The sequence below is a fragment of the Perognathus longimembris genome, chromosome 3 (assembly GCF_023159225.1).
Source record: "Perognathus longimembris pacificus isolate PPM17 chromosome 3, ASM2315922v1, whole genome shotgun sequence".
Lineage (NCBI taxonomy): Eukaryota > Metazoa > Chordata > Mammalia > Rodentia > Heteromyidae > Perognathus > Perognathus longimembris.
The window spans coordinates 10526022-10542791 of record NC_063163.1 but is presented as its reverse complement, the minus strand read 5'-3'; the positions used below and the strand labels follow the sequence as shown (position 1 = coordinate 10542791).

General features: G+C 44.7%; 1 protein-coding gene across 2 annotated transcripts in view; it reads left to right on the top strand.

Moving 5' to 3' along the window:
• Cldn10 (claudin 10) overlaps window positions 1-16770 on the top strand; it is an 84103-nt gene that overhangs the window by 59453 nt on the left and 7880 nt on the right. For both annotated transcript variants that reach the window (XM_048341176.1, XM_048341175.1), the window contains exons 2-3: window positions 11552-11713; window positions 11834-11915. In XM_048341176.1, coding sequence (XP_048197133.1) covers window positions 11552-11713; window positions 11834-11915 — 244 coding nt within the window. The remainder of the gene's footprint in view (window positions 1-11551; window positions 11714-11833; window positions 11916-16770) is intronic.

Here is a 16770-nt window from a genome sequence, read left to right as displayed (position 1 = left end):
ATTCTGCAATGACAAAACTCAGTAGAAGTGATGGGAGCTTTAGCACAGATCTATAGCTAGATGGACATATAAAGAATGAAATGCTGGTTTAAATTACAGCTAACTTAATTACATACCAATTTAATAAGCTTTATCTTGTAAGAATTTAAGACATACTTATACCCTACACGGCTCCAATTCCCTTTTCTAAGACTTCACTAACAAATGACATTTACACAGACACAGACATATACCCATGTAACACACACACACACTGTGCACATAGGTCTTACTGTGTGCAAAAATGAACTTCGGCCTTAAACTTTTTTTGAATTACAGCAGTAAATGACATCATCCTGCCCAATATTTTAGAACCACGTGGTCAGTTAGAAAAACAGAGACTTGGCTAGCAAACAAAAATTTTCATATTATAAAAGGGACAAGCCCTATTTTGATAAACCAATTCAGCTCAAGTGGGATGCCATGGTGACTGGACCGGGGCCAGGAGAGAGGACGCAAACAGAGAGCATGTGGCGTGGCCTAATGGCGCCCGAGCTGGTGCCATGACGGTGCCTGTTAAACCCAATATCCACCACGTGGTCGATGCGAGAGAAAATCAGCAACGGCTAGATACCTTTGCTGACAAAACACATTGGTGGTCAAGCCTCAGTTTCCAAGGCCTGTGTAAAGAGGCAGCTTTGTGAGCAAGGCACATTATCAGGAGGGTATGACTTGGAGTTTAATAAAGTAAGCAAGCAAGCAGGCAGACAAGAGGGAGAGAGAGAGGAAGAGAGGAAAAAGAGAAAGAGGGGGAGAGAGAGGGAGAGCAAAGAGAGCCTGAATATAAGTGACTTCTGGCCGTTTACCATTGCAGCGGCAAAAACTGAGTCTGTGAGAGTATTTCCGAGCAGGCCTCATTACAAAGGCAAGAGACATTCTAGCAGTGTCCCAGCTCCGGTGTGACTGTGGCTGCCGGGACCCATTAAAGCACAGGAGGGAGGCGGCCTGGTGAGTGAATGAGAGCTTACCAGGCAGAAGCACAGTCCTGAGAGAGAGAGAGAAAGCCAAGCCCCCAAAGCCAAGCATCCTCCGCCCCCTGGGAGGTGACTGGACCCTGGGCCTAGGAAGTTCTCTGTCTTGGTACCAGGTGACAGAGAACTTGAACAGCAATTTCACTCACCAGAGCAGAGAAGTGGTGTGGACGTAGATGTGGAGGCCAGCGATGGTACTGGTGAAAAACCCTGTGTTCGGTTCTTGGGGGAAAAAAAAGGGCTGTCAGGACTGGGAATACGACTCAGAAAAAAGGGAGAAAAATAGAGGGGAATTCCGCCTGTCCTGACTGTAAACTCGTCTGGGTCACGGCACCATATATAAGGTTTATTAAAGTAGGTAGCCCATCAAGAAAGGAGAACGGGGGGCTGGGGATATGGCCTAGTGGCAAGAGAGCTTGCCTCGTATACATGAGGCCTCGTATACATGAGGGTTCAATTCCCCAGCACCACATATACAGAAAACGGCCAGAAGTGGCTCTGTGGCTCAAGTGGCAGAGTGCTAGCCTTGAGCAAAAAGAAGCCTGGGACAGTGCTCAGGCCCTGAGTCCAAGCCCCAGAACTGGCCAAAAAAAAAAAAAAAAAAAGAAAGGAGAACGGCACTCAGTATTCAGGCAGGGGAGAAAAGTTATTCCTGAACTACTGGCCTGTGGTCAAGATGATGCATGGCCAACCTCCGACCGGCCCTGCCTTATCTAGGGCAGGGCAGGGGGTGTGGCCAGGTGGACTCGGATGTGACCTCAGGGAAGGGGGAGGTAACTGCCTCCAGGTGTGCCAGTTACCCAGGTAACTGGGTGGAGACTTTACCAGGTTGGGGCATTTGCATGGAGGGTCCCCCCCCCTTACAGGAATGTTTGCTGTTTCTCTGAGGAGAATGAAGTATAAATTAGACTTTAGAGAACTTCTAAGTAAATATGTTTCATGCCTCAGCACTTCAGTGTGTTAATTACCTATTAAAAGTGTCAGTAAATTAAACCTGTCAAAAATAATGGCCTCCTTGACTAGGGTTTTACTGCCACTTCCCTTGATGGTGTTACTTCTAAGTTCTGCCCTCAGGAGCTGTTACACTGCTAGGTTGTTGATGTCTGCCTTGCCAAAGATAAACTCTGAGAAACTCATTAGAAGTCGCTTAAGGCCTGAGTCTATGAGTGTTTTAAGAACTGGCAGCCCCTGTCCCCTTACGGACCTCTATCAACAAGCTGGTTCTGTATTATGGCTTCATGAGAAGTTTATCCCTTGCTACTGCCACCTGCTCCCCCCCCCCTTGACCTTCCTTTGTGTATGCAGATGGGATGGTTTTGTATAGTGGGAGGTGCCCTGCCTTCTACACTGAAGTTCTGGCTGCCACTGAAGGATAGAGCCCAATCAGAGGCGCTTGGTTGGTCCATCCGCCTATGCCAAGAGACTAGGTCAGGTCACAGGCAGGCGCACTCAGGAGGAGAGACTGAAAACCAATGGTATGTGTAGTGGTTGCATGAAGTGTAAAGACTACTGTTATTTTCCTTTATGAAGGGCTGACTGGGTTGGCCTGGGGTTTTACCAGCTGGTTGCCATGTGGAAAAATGCATTCCCTGTTCTAAATGACCAGATTATGGAGCCTAAGCTCTGGTAAATTCCCGACCACTGACTGTGAGAGAGCCTATAAGATGACAAAAGTAAATATCAATTGTGGTGCACGATCACGGTTTCTAGGAATATACATTTGCGTCCATCCATCTGTCAATCTCTATCATCCCTCTTACTATCCATCTGTCCATTCATCCATCATCTCATCTGTCTTGTCTTTCGGGATAAATATTTACTTCACATAGGAACTCCTAGAAACCCACAGTTCCATATTTTTCAGTTTACTTGCACACAGTCAACAGGTTCAAAATTCCAGAAATACAGAATTCATAAGTTTTAAATAACTATTACTAGAAGACATTACACTGACATGTTATTGGTAGTTAGGATTGCCTTTTATTGTGATTTAAAAATTAAAATGTATCGTACATATATGGAAGAAAGTAGGAAATACAACAGTTCTATGATGTCGTTTTTTTATCATCTTCTGGGCTTCTGGGGACCTATCCCATGCTGATTGTGTGAATTCAGGCCTGGGCCTTGTCTCCTGGGCTGCTTTTGCTCACGGCTAGTGCTCTACCACGGAAGCCCCAGTTCCACTTCGGTCGGGGGCGTGTCGAGGGCGGGGCCAAGGCGTTCGGGGCGGGGCTGGGGCGGAGCCGCGGGCCCGGGTACCCGGCGGGGGGTCCCTGCGCCCTGGGAGAAGGCGGCGGCGGCCAGCAAAGCAGCAGCAGCAGCAGCAGCAGCAGCAGCAGCGGGCGGCATGGCGAACACGGCCTTGGAGATCATCGCCTTCACGGTCTCCATCTCCGGCTGGGTGCTGGTGTCGTCCACGCTGCCCACCGACTTCTGGAAGGTGTCCACCAACGACGGCACGGTCATCACCACCGCCACCTTCTATGCCAACCTCTGGAAGATGTGCGTCATCGACTCCACCGGCGTGGCCAACTGCAAGGAGTTCCCCTCCCTGCTGGCTCTGGACGGTCAGCATCCCTGCCCCACCCCACCCCACCCCCGGGGATCCCCGGGACCCCCCGGCCCCGGTTCCCCCCGGGCCGCCGGCCCGCCCGCGAGCGCGCCCGGCCACCCGCGATCCCCGCGGCACCCCTCCCAGACCCGCTCCCGCTGCCCACAGGGACCCGAGGGCACGGGGTCCCCGCGGTCCCCTACCGCCTCCCCGGGCACCTTCCCAACCCGGGACCCGGAGGGAGGGAGAGGGACGCGCGAAGAACGACAGGGTGACTCCCCGGGGTCAGGGTGCTTCTAAGAGTCCGTGAAGTGAGGGGTTCCTGGCTCCACACGTCCATCCAGAGCTGTGTTTGTGTCTGTCGGGGACCGGTAGAACTAGGGGTTCACCCTGCCAGGACTTGTCTCCCCTCACCCCCAAAGCCGGTTCTGACCCTAATGGTATCATGGAGCACCAGGAATCCCTGCCTTGGCCTGGCTTTAACCATCGCCTTAGAAGCTTCTCAAGTAGACTCAGGCGGAGGGTAACGAACTGTAGGTTTTGTGGTTTTCCTTGAAATCCATCTACAATCTGCCCCGCTTAGGATTCCGTCCTTCCTTGCCCTTGCCAGATGAGTGTACCCAGGGGACATTGTCCCGTCCCGACTTAGCCGGGGACAAGGCGACTTGAATGGGGAAAAAGGGCACACACCCCAGCCTGGTGCTGGAAGAGGGTGGGGGGTCTGTGTCCTTGTCTTGTAGGGGTTCAGCCTCATCATTCTGCACAGCAAGGTTGTGTTGTTTTTCATTATATCCATAGGTAAATTAATATATATTTATGTGCATGAATAGGAAGGTGCATGCATGCGTGTGTATGTGCGTGTGGTTGTTTGTGTGTGGCTGTTTAGTTTCTAGACGACAGAGGATGACAGCTCCAGACACAATGATGGTGCAAGTTCTGGGCTCTCTTCTTCCAAGATTTCACATACAGCAACTTGCAACTTCCTTAGAAGTAGACAGAAACTTTGGAGTCATTTGCATTATCTCTAGATGTGAAGTGGGTTTCTATATGATTGCCCTCACTCTTTTTATTCGCATAGCTGGCTAACTAAAAGAAGATTTGACTCTCCTTAAGACAGTGCTTGCCATGGAAAGTGAACTTATTCAACATGCTGCTGGAGGGAACTTGGTCTAAGGAACTATGTGCCTGACTTTACAAGGGTAGGGACTGGGTCCTGCAAGTGTGAAAGAAATAGCCAGAACACTGTCCATTCCCGTGCATTAGGGCTGAATTTCCTGTACCCAGCAAAGCACACATCCAGGTAGATGAACAGGCAAGCTCTTGTTTCTGAAGTTTACTTTGGGGAACACAGGAGTGGTAGTTTCTGTCCTAGGCTCATTCTTCTGTTTGTGACTGTGTTGTGTCCTCGGATAGCATGCCAATTAGATATGCTTCCTTCTATGGGACAGACAGGGGACAGGGAAGAAGCGACAGCTCTAAAGGCTCCTGGCGATTTTTAAATGCAGGGTAGTGGAGTTTCCCCCCCCAGTGCCTCCTTGGGGGTGGGGGGTCCTGATTTGGGCAGATGGAGTGGTGAGGACATAGAGCTCACTTACCATGCTGCTCTGCAGTAGAGCAGAGAGGGACATTTGTACAACTTCACCTTGCAAGATGGGTGTGCTCAGGTGATTAGAAAATGCTTTTAAAACATGAACATATGCCTTGCAATTTCTTCTTAATGCTGGGTATTGAATCCAGTGCCTTATTCAGGCTAAACAAGTGTTCTTCCATTTGAGCTAAGCCCTAGATCTTTTGTTTTTATTTTTATCAGTCATGGGGCTTGAACTCAGGGCCTGGGCACTGTCCCTGGGCTTCTTTGACTCAAAGCCAGTGCTTTACCGCTTTGAGCCGCAGAGCCACTTCCAGTTTGTAGCTGGTTAACTGGAGATAAGTGTCTCCTAGACTCATCCTTCTGAGTAGCTAGTTTACAGTCAGGAGCCACTAGCACTGGGCTTCTTTTAGTTCTTAAGATAGGGCTTCACCACTCCCACTACCCAGGTTAGTCTTCAAATCACAAGTTTCCTGCTCTGACTCCTGAGTATCTGGGATTACAGGCATGCACCACCATGCCAACCTGCAATGTTTTAAAATCAATACTGTCTTTCCAAGTTGGTACAGAAAGGAAGAGCTCCTTTGTAGCCCCTTTGTGCATACTATTTATTAGTCTGGACAAACTGGTTCATTTAACCATTCACCCACTGTGGACATTGGACCCTCTCCAGCTCTTTCCTATTAGTGCTTTATTGAAATTCTGTACTCACCTCTTGGTGCACACGTGGACTTCTGTGAACTATTCCACTGGACAGTGGTCTAGCCAGAGGCAGGACATGCATTTTAATGTTGGGTTCCACTGCCAAATTGCATTCCACCAAGAGTGAGAGCTGGCCTTCTTCATTCTCACACCTCTTCATCCAGCATGGCAGGAGACAGTGACTCAGGAACCCTGTTCATTGGCATTTCCTGATTCCTGGTGATTTTGACTACCTTACCATGCAGTGGCCATTTCTTTTTTTCTCTCCTTTGTGAATTGTTCATCCCTAGCTTATGCTCATGGTTTTGTTGGTTCTTCCTGGTTAATCCTTGATAGGTTGTCATCTCAGACCATTTCTTAACTGTATGATATTCTCCTTTACTCTTTAAGTCCAGCTGTTGGCCATTTGTGATTTGTCCATATTTATCTATCTTTTGCTTGATAATGCTAGCTTTCAGGTCTCAGAGGCCATTTCCTACTTTCCTAATTCTAATGAAGAGTATTTTCTGTGTCTCCTAGAAGTGGGTGTCACCTCTCTACATTTCCACATGCAAAGGCACTGTTTCCCTCGCCTGCAAATAGAACTTGGCAGGGCAGAGAATCTCTGTTTATCATCTCCCAGCTCTGTTCCTAGGATAGGTGCCTCTGCTGTGTGGGGGTCCTCACTTTGGCTTTGAGGTGGTGGGAAAAGCCAGTGTACTATGGACTGTCACTGCCGCTTCAGACCCAAGCAGCCCAGTCCTTCCCCTAGGGCTGGTACAAGCTCTGGACTGGAAAGAGGCTCCAAGAAGGAAGAGGGAAGGCTCATGACACTTGTTGACTTGTATCAGGTGGAAGATCAAACCTCTTGGCTGCCACTCATGGAGTTCTTATCTGGATTTCCTATATGAGATCAAAGCTCTTCTTTTGTATGCTCAGAAGACATGAATACCAATCCATTTTCCCTATGAGGAGAAGGAGGTCTAGCAAAGCTAAATGTCAGGACTGAGGGTGATGCTTACATTTCTGCCTAGAATGGAGGTCAGCATTGTGGAGAGGAAGCTCTGAGGAGCAGCTGCTGGCTTGTGGTGCTCATCCTGGCAAGTTGGACCTGCTGTACCTTTTTTGCAGATGGGAAACAGACCTGGAGAGATTATTGATGTAATCAAGGGCCTGCTGTAGATAAATTGAAGCACTGGAGATGAAATTGGAGGTGCTGTCTTCCCCCATCCAACTTTCTTTAAAAAGATGTGCAGAAAATATACCAAGCTACTCATTTAAAGAAAGCTCAGCCACGCCTCAGTGGTTGGTGCCTGCAATCCTAGCCAATCAGCAGCCTGAGATCTGAGGATTGTGGTTAAACCTAGCCCCCACATGAAAGTCTGTGAGACTCTTATCTCCAATCAATCACAGAAAAAGCCAGAAGTGGCACTGTGGCTCAAGTGGTAGAGCACTAGCCTTGAGCTCAGGGACAGCACCCAGGCCCAAATTCAAGTCCCAGGACTGGCACAATAGAAGAAGGAGGAGTCAGAGCAAGGAAGGTAGGCAGGAAGGAAGGAAGGAAGGAAGGAAGGAAGGAAGGAAGGAAGGAAGGAAGGAAGGAAGGAAGGAAGGAAGGAAGGAAGGCAAGCTCATTTTCCTCCCCTACTCCCTTAAAATCTAGCCACTATCTGTGGTATCCTTCCTCCACCAGGTGGGTGACTTTATTGTTGCTGGTTTGCCATTGAAAATCTGGAAGCATCATTAGGAAAACGTGATCAGGGACACCTTGAAGGTCTCCAGGGATGTAATTCATTCATGTAAAGCTGCTATTTGGAAATTTCACAGTTGAGTTATTTCTGTACCCAGATTCCTTTCAAAGTACTACTTGAACTTCAGCTACATATCGCTTCCAGCCAGGTTGCGTTTATGATATGCACCATTTATTTTTTGTGAGTGGGAATGTTTGCTGTTTCTCTCAGGAGAATGAAGTATAAATTAGACTTTAGAGAACTTCTAAGTAAATATGTTTCATGCCTCAGCACTTCAGTGTGTTAATTACCTATTAAAAGTGTCAGTAAATTTAACCTGTCAAAAATAATGGCCTCCTTGACTAGGGTTTTACTGCCATTTCCCTTGATGGTGTTACTTCTAAGTTCTGCCCTCAGGAGCTGTTAAACTGCTAGGTTGTTGAGGTCTGCCTTGCCAAAGATAAACTCTGAGAAACTCATTAGAAGTTGCTTAAGGCCTGAGTCTATGAGTGTTTTAAGAACTGGCAGCCCCTGCCCCCTTACGGACCTCTATCAACAAGCTGGTTCTGTATTATGGCTGCATGAGAAGTTTATCCCTTGCTACTGCCACCTGCTCCCCCCCCCCTGACCTTCCTTTGTGTATGCAGATGGGATTGTTTTGTATAGTGGGTGGTGCCCTGCCTTCTACACTGAAGTTCTGGCTGCCACTGAAGGATAGAGCCCAATCAGAGGCGCTTGGTTGGTCCATCCGCCTATGCCAAGAGACAAGGTCAGGTCACAGGCAGGCACACTCAGGAGGAGAGACTGAAAACCAATGGTATGTGTAGTGGTTGCATGAAGTGTAAAGACTACTGTTATTTTCCTTTATGAAGGGCTGACTGGGTTGGCCTGGGGTTTTACCAGCTGGTTGCCATGTGGAAAAATGCATTCCCTGTTCTAAATGACCAGATTATGGAGCCTAAGCTCTGGTAAATTCCCGACCACTGACTGTAAGAGAGCCTATAAGATGACAAAAGTAAATATCAATTGTGGTGCACGATCACGGTTTCTAGGAATATACATTTGCGTCCATCCATCTGTCTATCTCTGTCATCCCCCTTACTATCCATCTATCCATCCATTCATCATCTTATCTGCCTGTCTTTCAGTATAAACATTTACTTCACATAGGAACTCCTAGAAACCCACAGTTCCCTATTTTTCAGTTTACTTGCACACAGTCAACAGGTTCAAAATTCCAGAAATACAGAATTCATAAGTTTTAAATAACTGTTGCTAGAATACATTATAATTACATTTTATTGATAGTTATGAATGCTTTTTACTACATTTATTGGAAAAAGGTAGGAAGTACAACACTTCTGCAATGCAGGTCTATCATCTTCTGGGGGTCTTGGACCCATCCTATGCTGATTCTGTGTGTGTGTGTATATTTGTGTGGGTGTGAATGTGGGTGTGCATAGGTGTGTGCAATGCATCAGGCTATCCTCTCGTTTCTCTTTGTTTGATAATTACATTGGGAGTTAACACACTTGAAAACCATGGATTAAAACAAATCGTGGTTAATGAAACTAAGCAGTGTCTATAGAGATTCTTTGGGTGAATGATGGTTAACCTCAAAGATTCCTTAGTCTTGTGAGGTACTGACAAGATTCCTCTTGGTCTTTCTTGCCTCTGCCTGCTCTTGGGCTCTAGCTGGGCAAATTGTGGGTCAAAGTTTAAGTCAGATTCAGAATTTAGGAGCCAAGAACCAGATAAACTCGTGTGAGCTGATTACTGCTACAGAAAGAAGCCTCATTATCCTGTTTGCTAACAAATAAGTTGCTTTTGCTGTTTCTGATTAGTCTCACAGCAGTAAAATTTTATCTTCTTTGTGGAAGTAATCCACGGGTCATTGTCCTGGATTTTGGAACGTCTAAAGCAATTTACAGTTAAATTGTTGGCTCTTGAAAGTGGATCCAAGAGTTGAATTCAAATTTTAAAGGTGTGTGTGTGTGCGCGTGCGCGTGCGCGCATTCGCACACATGCCAGTCTTGGGGCTTGAATTCAGAACCTGAGCACTGTCCCCTGGGCTTCTTTTGCTCAAGGCAGAGCTCTACCACTGGAGCAACAGCGCCCCTTCTGACTTTTTCTGATTATGTGGTACTGAGGAATGGAACCCAGGGCTTCGTGCATGCCAGGCAAGCACTCTACCGCTAAGCCACCTTCCCAACCTTAAAAGTTTCATTCTTTAAAAGAAAAAAACAAAAAACGTAGAGATGAAGATCACCAGCCTCTAGTCCCTAAGTGTGTAATTATCATGTGTTGGCACTTACAGAGTTTATTTCAATTAGAAGGCTTAATTCCCACTGTAAACCTGATGAACACATGTGAATATTTGCTTAACAAATATTTGCTAACACCAACGATGTACTGCTCTCACCATTTCAGATGGCAATATGGCACTCTTTCAGACTGAAATGAAAATGGCTTATGCCATAATAGTTGGTTTGACTAAATCTTGTTAATTCAAAAGGTGTTAAGGTATGGGTATGGATAAAAGCCACACTGAAATTTACCACCGTGTGGATTATGTGAATAAAAATATGTGACTGAGAACAGGAATAATTCAGGAATAGGCAAGGAACTAACTGATCACATTTTTAGGTAGTTTATTTATTTATTGCCAGTCCTGGGGCTTGAATTCAGGGCCTGAGTGCTGTCCCTGAGCTCTTTTGCTCAATTCTAGTGCTCACATCCCAGTTCTAGCTTTTTGTTTTCCTGGTTAATTAGAGATAATAATCTGCAACTTGGATTTGTTATCCTGGGCTGGCTTCAAACTGAGATCCTGAGATCTCAGCTTCCTGAGTAGCTAGGATTATAAGTGTGAGCCACTATGCCCAATTCCTAAACCACACACACACACACACACACACACACACACACACGTATTTTTGCTCGTCCTGGGGCTTGATCTTAGGGTGTAGGCACTGCCCTGAGCTTCTTTTGCGGGAGGTGAGCACCCTACCACTGAAGCCTCACTCCACTGATTTTTTTCTGTGATTAATTGGAGGTAAGACCCTCATGGACTTTTCTGCCAAGGCTAGTTTGAATAGCAAACCTCAGATCTCAGCCTCCTGAGTAGCTAGGATTACAGGTGTGAGCCACCAGTGCCCAGCAACCATATTTTTTGAAGTCCAACTTTATTGTATGTAGCTTAATAATAATACAATGTCACTAATATACTTTCTGCTTTACATTCTTTTTTTTTTTTTGGCCAGTCCTGGGCCTTGGACTCAGGGCCTGAGCACTGTCCCTGGCTTCTTCCCGCTCAAGGCTAGCACTCTGCCACTTGAGCCACAGCGCCGCTTCTGGCCGTTTTCTGTATATGTGGTGCTGGGGAATCGAACCTAGGGCCTCGTGTATCCGAGGCAGGCACTCTTGCCACTAGGCTATATCCCCAGCCCCATGCTTTACATTCTTGATAGTTCACAAAGACCTTTCACTTGAGAGTTTTCACTAATACTAGAAGGTTGATCTCTTTGGGGCTTTTATAACACAATTATAAATTTTATGTCAAAGCCATTAAAATGTCTATTTAAAAACATTGGTGTGCAAAGGAATTATAGAGTTTTGATAGCTGCTGTCACCCTGAGAGTCAATGATTTGTGGATTTTATAGTTTGCCCTGGGGGGAAATCCATTTCTGCTATTTATTAACTCATGTCTGACAAAGCATGGAACTGTTCCATGCCTCTGTTTCCTCTTGTGTGGATATGGGAATGTCTGAGGAATCTAGCAATCAGGATCATGCCCAACTTAAAGTGTGTAATACAGAGTGAGCATCTCTGTGGTGTAGGCTGTTTTCTTTTCTTGTTCATCTTTGCTGCTATATAACCATTCTTTTTCAGATAACCGAGCAGTCATTTGGATTGACAGTGTAGACTGAGAATTTCTTTCTGGACGGGCACATGTTGGGTGTTGACATAAATGATCTTTTTTTCTGATTTCAGGTTATATTCAGGCATGCAGAGGACTTATGATTGCTGCTGTCAGCCTGGGCTTTTTTGGTGCCATATTTGCACTCTTTGGAATGAAGTGTACCAAAGTTGGAGGCTCAGAGAAAGCCAAAGCTAAGATTGCTTGTTTGGCTGGGATTGTGTTCATACTGTCAGGTAAGTAGTACCTTTCTTCTGAACAGAGTACTTCACACTGTTAATGCAATGATGCTAACCATGGCAACTTCTCTCTCCCTCTCTCTCCCACTCTCTCTCTCTCCCTCTGGTACTTTTCAGGCTTGTGCTCAATGACTGGCTGTTCCCTGTATGCAAACAAAATCACGACAGAATTCTTTGATCCTCTCTTTGTGGAGCAAAAGTAAGTGTTCCTCTTGATCCGTATGCTTCTAGCTCACAGGAAGTGATGCAATTAATATCATAAATTAAGAGATGTTATGTTTATTTCCTCCATGATCGCTGAACGTGGAATATAATGGTATGAATGGTGCTCAATGACTTCATTCAGATTTATGTGCCACATTGACAAAGGATGCATTTAATTCTTTTGTTAGTATTTCTGAATGGTTCAAAATATAGGATTTAGGCTGATGAATTTTATTTACTGTATATGATAAAATTGAAGAAAGTCCAGGGAAAGCGGAAGACAGGTGTGAGAAAAGGGTGATGAGATGTGAGAATAGAAAGTTAAAAGGTTTGTTGGTTGCTCTTCTTCTTTTTTTTTTTTTTTTTTGCCAGTCCTGGGCCTTGGACTCAGGGCCTGAGCACTGTCCCTGGCTTCTTCCTGCTCAAGGCTAGCACTCTGCCACTTGAGCCACAGCGCCGCTTCTGGCTGTTTTCTGTATATGTGGTGCTGGGGAATCGAACCTAGAGCCTCGTGTATCCGAGGCAGGCACTCTTGCCACTAGGCTATATCCCCAGCCCTACTCTTCTAAAGTAATATTTTCCAGATGTTAATCTCTGGATCTCAACAGTTTGCTCTGCTTTAACACACTCTACTTAATCAACCGCAGTAAAGAAACCATACTCTGCAAGGTATTTAAGAATGCTGAAGACATGGCTGCTGTGAGCTTTGGGTCAGTGCTTTGGCACTAACAAGATGTTTATTGTTGCTGTTGTTCTTAGCATCCTTAAGCTTATTTATGTTGATCGGGAAAACCCTTGGGTTACCAAGTCACAAATAGCCAGCCACCTATCACATCCTCTGTCTTGGGTGAGGGACTTATCTGAGAGTATCTTCCATTATAGGAAGCCAGGTACAGTAACAGATACCTGTAGTCCTAGCTCATTGGGAGGCTGGTATGGGAGGATGACTTAAGCCAGGAATTTGAGGTCATTTTGGGCATCTCAAACAAAACAAAACAGACCCAGTGCTGCTTACAGATTGGTAATATTTACAAGTAAGAGGCCCTTTACAGCAATGTCTTACAGAAAATTTAGACTTAGGTGGAGCACTTGGTTAACTCCTGAAAATTGGGCCTTGGTCTCCTTCAGGGTTAGTCTTTGAAGTACCTTAAACTAAGAAAGGGCCTTGATGACCAAAACAAATTCTAGTTGAAACAGGAATTAACAGAATCATCAAGGGCTGAGAATGGCAAACACGATCAGATTCTAATTAGAATATTTAAAAGAAGAGGGTTAGAACTGGCACATGTCACCCACAGTTATCCAAATACTTTACTTAAATAAAGCTTTTATAAAAACCAATACATTGCTTACCATCATTTCTATTTATCACTCTCTTCTCATAGAAGAGAAGGGGGTGCTAATTTAGAAGATAGATAGGCTACAAACTGGCTATTGACAGAGAATACAATGGCTCCTTAAGTCTTGAAAGACCATAATCTTCCCAGGGTCTTGCTCTGTTGCATTTGTTAGGATTGAAAGTTTGGGACGAATTTCATCTGTCCATGAATTGGGGCAGAAATGTGTGAGGAGTCCACACTCATGGCTCTGCCCACCACAAGTGAGCAGCAGTGAGAGGATTCTAACTCATATCTTCCTTGTCTTACTCACCTGGCATGAGAATAAAGTGTAATCCTTGAGATCAGAAAGCACCGCCTTCAGCTCTGCCTGGGTTTCTAGCACAATGCCTAGCAGCGGTATGGTTCTCCTTCAAGCTGGCTCTTTGAAAATCACAGAAAGCTTTCTGTTGTCTCAGCAGGCTGAAGAAGCAAGCCTCTGAGAGAATGGAGCTGGGATTCACATGCTTTCTTCAGTGTATTTAATCTTACAAATCCTAGCTCCCACCAAATGCCATTTCCCCATCTAGCTGCAGAAAATGGGACCATGCCAGGCTCTGTGTGTTTCAGTCCACAGACCAGGTCCTGCGAGACCCAGGCTCTAGGACTTCCCCTCTGATACCTACAAACCTTTAAAACACACTGGAAAGAAGTACAGGTCTTGGAGAATGGATTCTTTGTTGGTTTTCTGCTATTGATTTTCATAGGATTGCCATATTGCATTAAGTGGATTTTCTTTGTAGATTTTGAAGATATCCTCAGATAAAGCACACTTTGATTGCCTATGTTAAGAAAACACAACTGAGTGTATCAATGATGTTCCTGCTGTGTAAAAGCAACTCAACAGGAGCTTTGTTGGTGGCGGGGAAAAAGAGTGGTTTCTGGTGTAGTGTTGGAGTCAAGATTTCATCAGTAACAACCAAGCCTTCCTTACCCACCACATAGCTAAATCCCAGTCTTTAAATGGTCTCAACCATTTATGCTCTACTCTTTCCTTTTTTCTTTTGCTATACTTTCTTTCCTTCAAGTTATGTCCAGTGGCTCCAGTATGGGCTCTGTAGAGTCTTAAAAACTATTTTCATTTTTTCCCTTTAGGCTGTTTCAAACCCAGTCCCCTCCCCCCTTTTTTTTGGCCAGTGTTGGGGCTTGAACTCAGGGCCTGAGCACTATCGCTGGATTCTTTTTGCTCAAGGTACTCTACCACTTGAGCCACAGCGCCACTTCTGGCTTTTTCTGTTTATGTGGTGCTGAGGAATCGAACGCAGGGCTTCATGCATGCTAGGCAAGCACTCTACTGCTAAGCCACATTCCCAGCCCCGGTCCCTTCTTTTAATTAAAACCAAAGTTGCCAAATCGAAAGATAAAGAACAACCTTTCCCTCTATAAGTGTATAATAACAGGTACCTCATAATGTGATTCAACAGACAAGGGCCAGCACATTACTCTTTCAGCTCCTAACTTCCTGAATGTCTTGCTTTGTTTTCTTAAATAAACTATTCCAAGGAAGAAATGATTGACATCAAGAAACTGCTTTTCAACTCAAGCAAAGTTAGAGTACCCACAGATTACCCCTTTGAGGAAACAGAACATTGTGATGGTTGATTTCGTCTCTCTCCATACATGAGATTTGATGCTTCGACTCACATAGTCTCATGTTTGAGTCTTCCTTTCTAGGCTTTTCTTTTTCAAACTTTTCAAAGACTATGTGACAATCTTCATTCTTGGAATATTTGGTTTGTACTTGAGGATTTGAGCTTGTCTTAGTTGTAAAATCTTTTGATTATTGTGGTTATTTAGTGGGTCAGAGATTAACAGCTGCCAGGCTGTGTGTAGCTAAGTGGTATAGGGTGTGCGTAGCATGTGTGATACTCAGGTTCAGTCCCCAGCACCACAATAATAATAACAATATATACTATAACATAATATAGAATGTAACATATTATTATTAAAAAACAAAAGATAAGGAAAATTCTCTCATTCTGGTACACTGTCAAGTTAAATGAACAGTAGACAAATCAAGAAGTAGATTTCTACACCACACAGCTTTTCCTGGGTGAAGCTGAAAGAGTATATCATTCTCACAGGTGTCCTTGCCCAGATAGTAACTTCTTCCACCCTTATGATAACTTATTACCTTAATGGATGTGTAATTATTTAAGATTAATCTTCCCAAGAGTCTATTTGGAGATTGACTGAATGTAGGTTAACAGCTTAATAGATTCTTGGGTAGGAGATTCCATATAAGTGCCAAGTATTAATATGGAGCAATTTGGTTGTTAAATATTAATATGGTGTTTTGCTGTGACTATACTTGGTTGAGAATTAGTATAGACCAACTGAGAGTGCTAGAATTCCTCTAATGCTTTGGGTTATGCCAGTGGACCTTAGAATGTACATGGATACCACCAATTTGACTATTCTACTTTGTGTCTTCTACCTGCTATATGGGGTAATGATTCCTGTCAGTTTACCAATGCTTTCTCCCAAGTCAGCTCTGACATCTTTCATCCTCTGGCTCACCTCTTGATGAGACTGCTAGTTGAGGGACCCCTTCCAGGTGTTGCCTTGCTTCTTGTGTGCCTATCACATCCTAAAGGTGGTTAGTTAGCTAGCACCTACTGACTTATTTACCTCACCAAACCAAACCAGTCCAGGAGCATGTTGAAGCAGAGACCTCAAACTACTAATTTTAGAATCTCGCGTAGTTCATTATAAAATCAAATCCATTACTTGGGCAGCATTGGTGCCATCCATCTCTCCCATTTGTGTGGCTGTATTTTCTTTTGTCGGTGTGGGGCTTTGAACTCAGGGCCTAGGTGCTGTTCCGAAGCTCTTATGCTCAAGGCTAGGGCTCTACCAGTTTGAGCCACAGTGCCACTTCTGGCTTTTTGGTGGCTAATTGGAGATAAGAGTTTCACAGGGACTTTTCAGCCTGGGCTGGAACCGTGATCCTCAGATCCTTCTTAAGGAACGATACTTGTTTGAGTTCTCCCTTGAATCTACTATATTTCAGTTCACAGATTTCATAACCACTTGCATACTACCCAACATGTTTACTTACAGGTTTATCAGTTAATTCTAGTTTCCCCAAATTAGGGAAACCATGAAACATTTGTCTCTCTGGGCCCGACTTACTTCAAGTCTCCAATTCCTTACATATGATACAATATCATTTTTGTAATGGATGAGCAAAATTCCATTGTATATATACCACATTTTCTTGCTCTGTTCACTCATTGAGGGGCATCTGGGCTGATTTCATATTTGACTGTGGTAAAAAGTGTTGCAATGAACATGGGGGGAAAAAAAGAAAAGAGAAAAGAATAAGAATCCACCACAGTAGCACATGGTAGATCATGGATATGTGATTCTAAACTACCCTCGTAATAAACCACAACACACTGAAAAGTAACGTGTGTATAATCTATTGGAATCTAGCCACAGCAGAGTAAGAAATTTTTTTTTTAAGTCAAT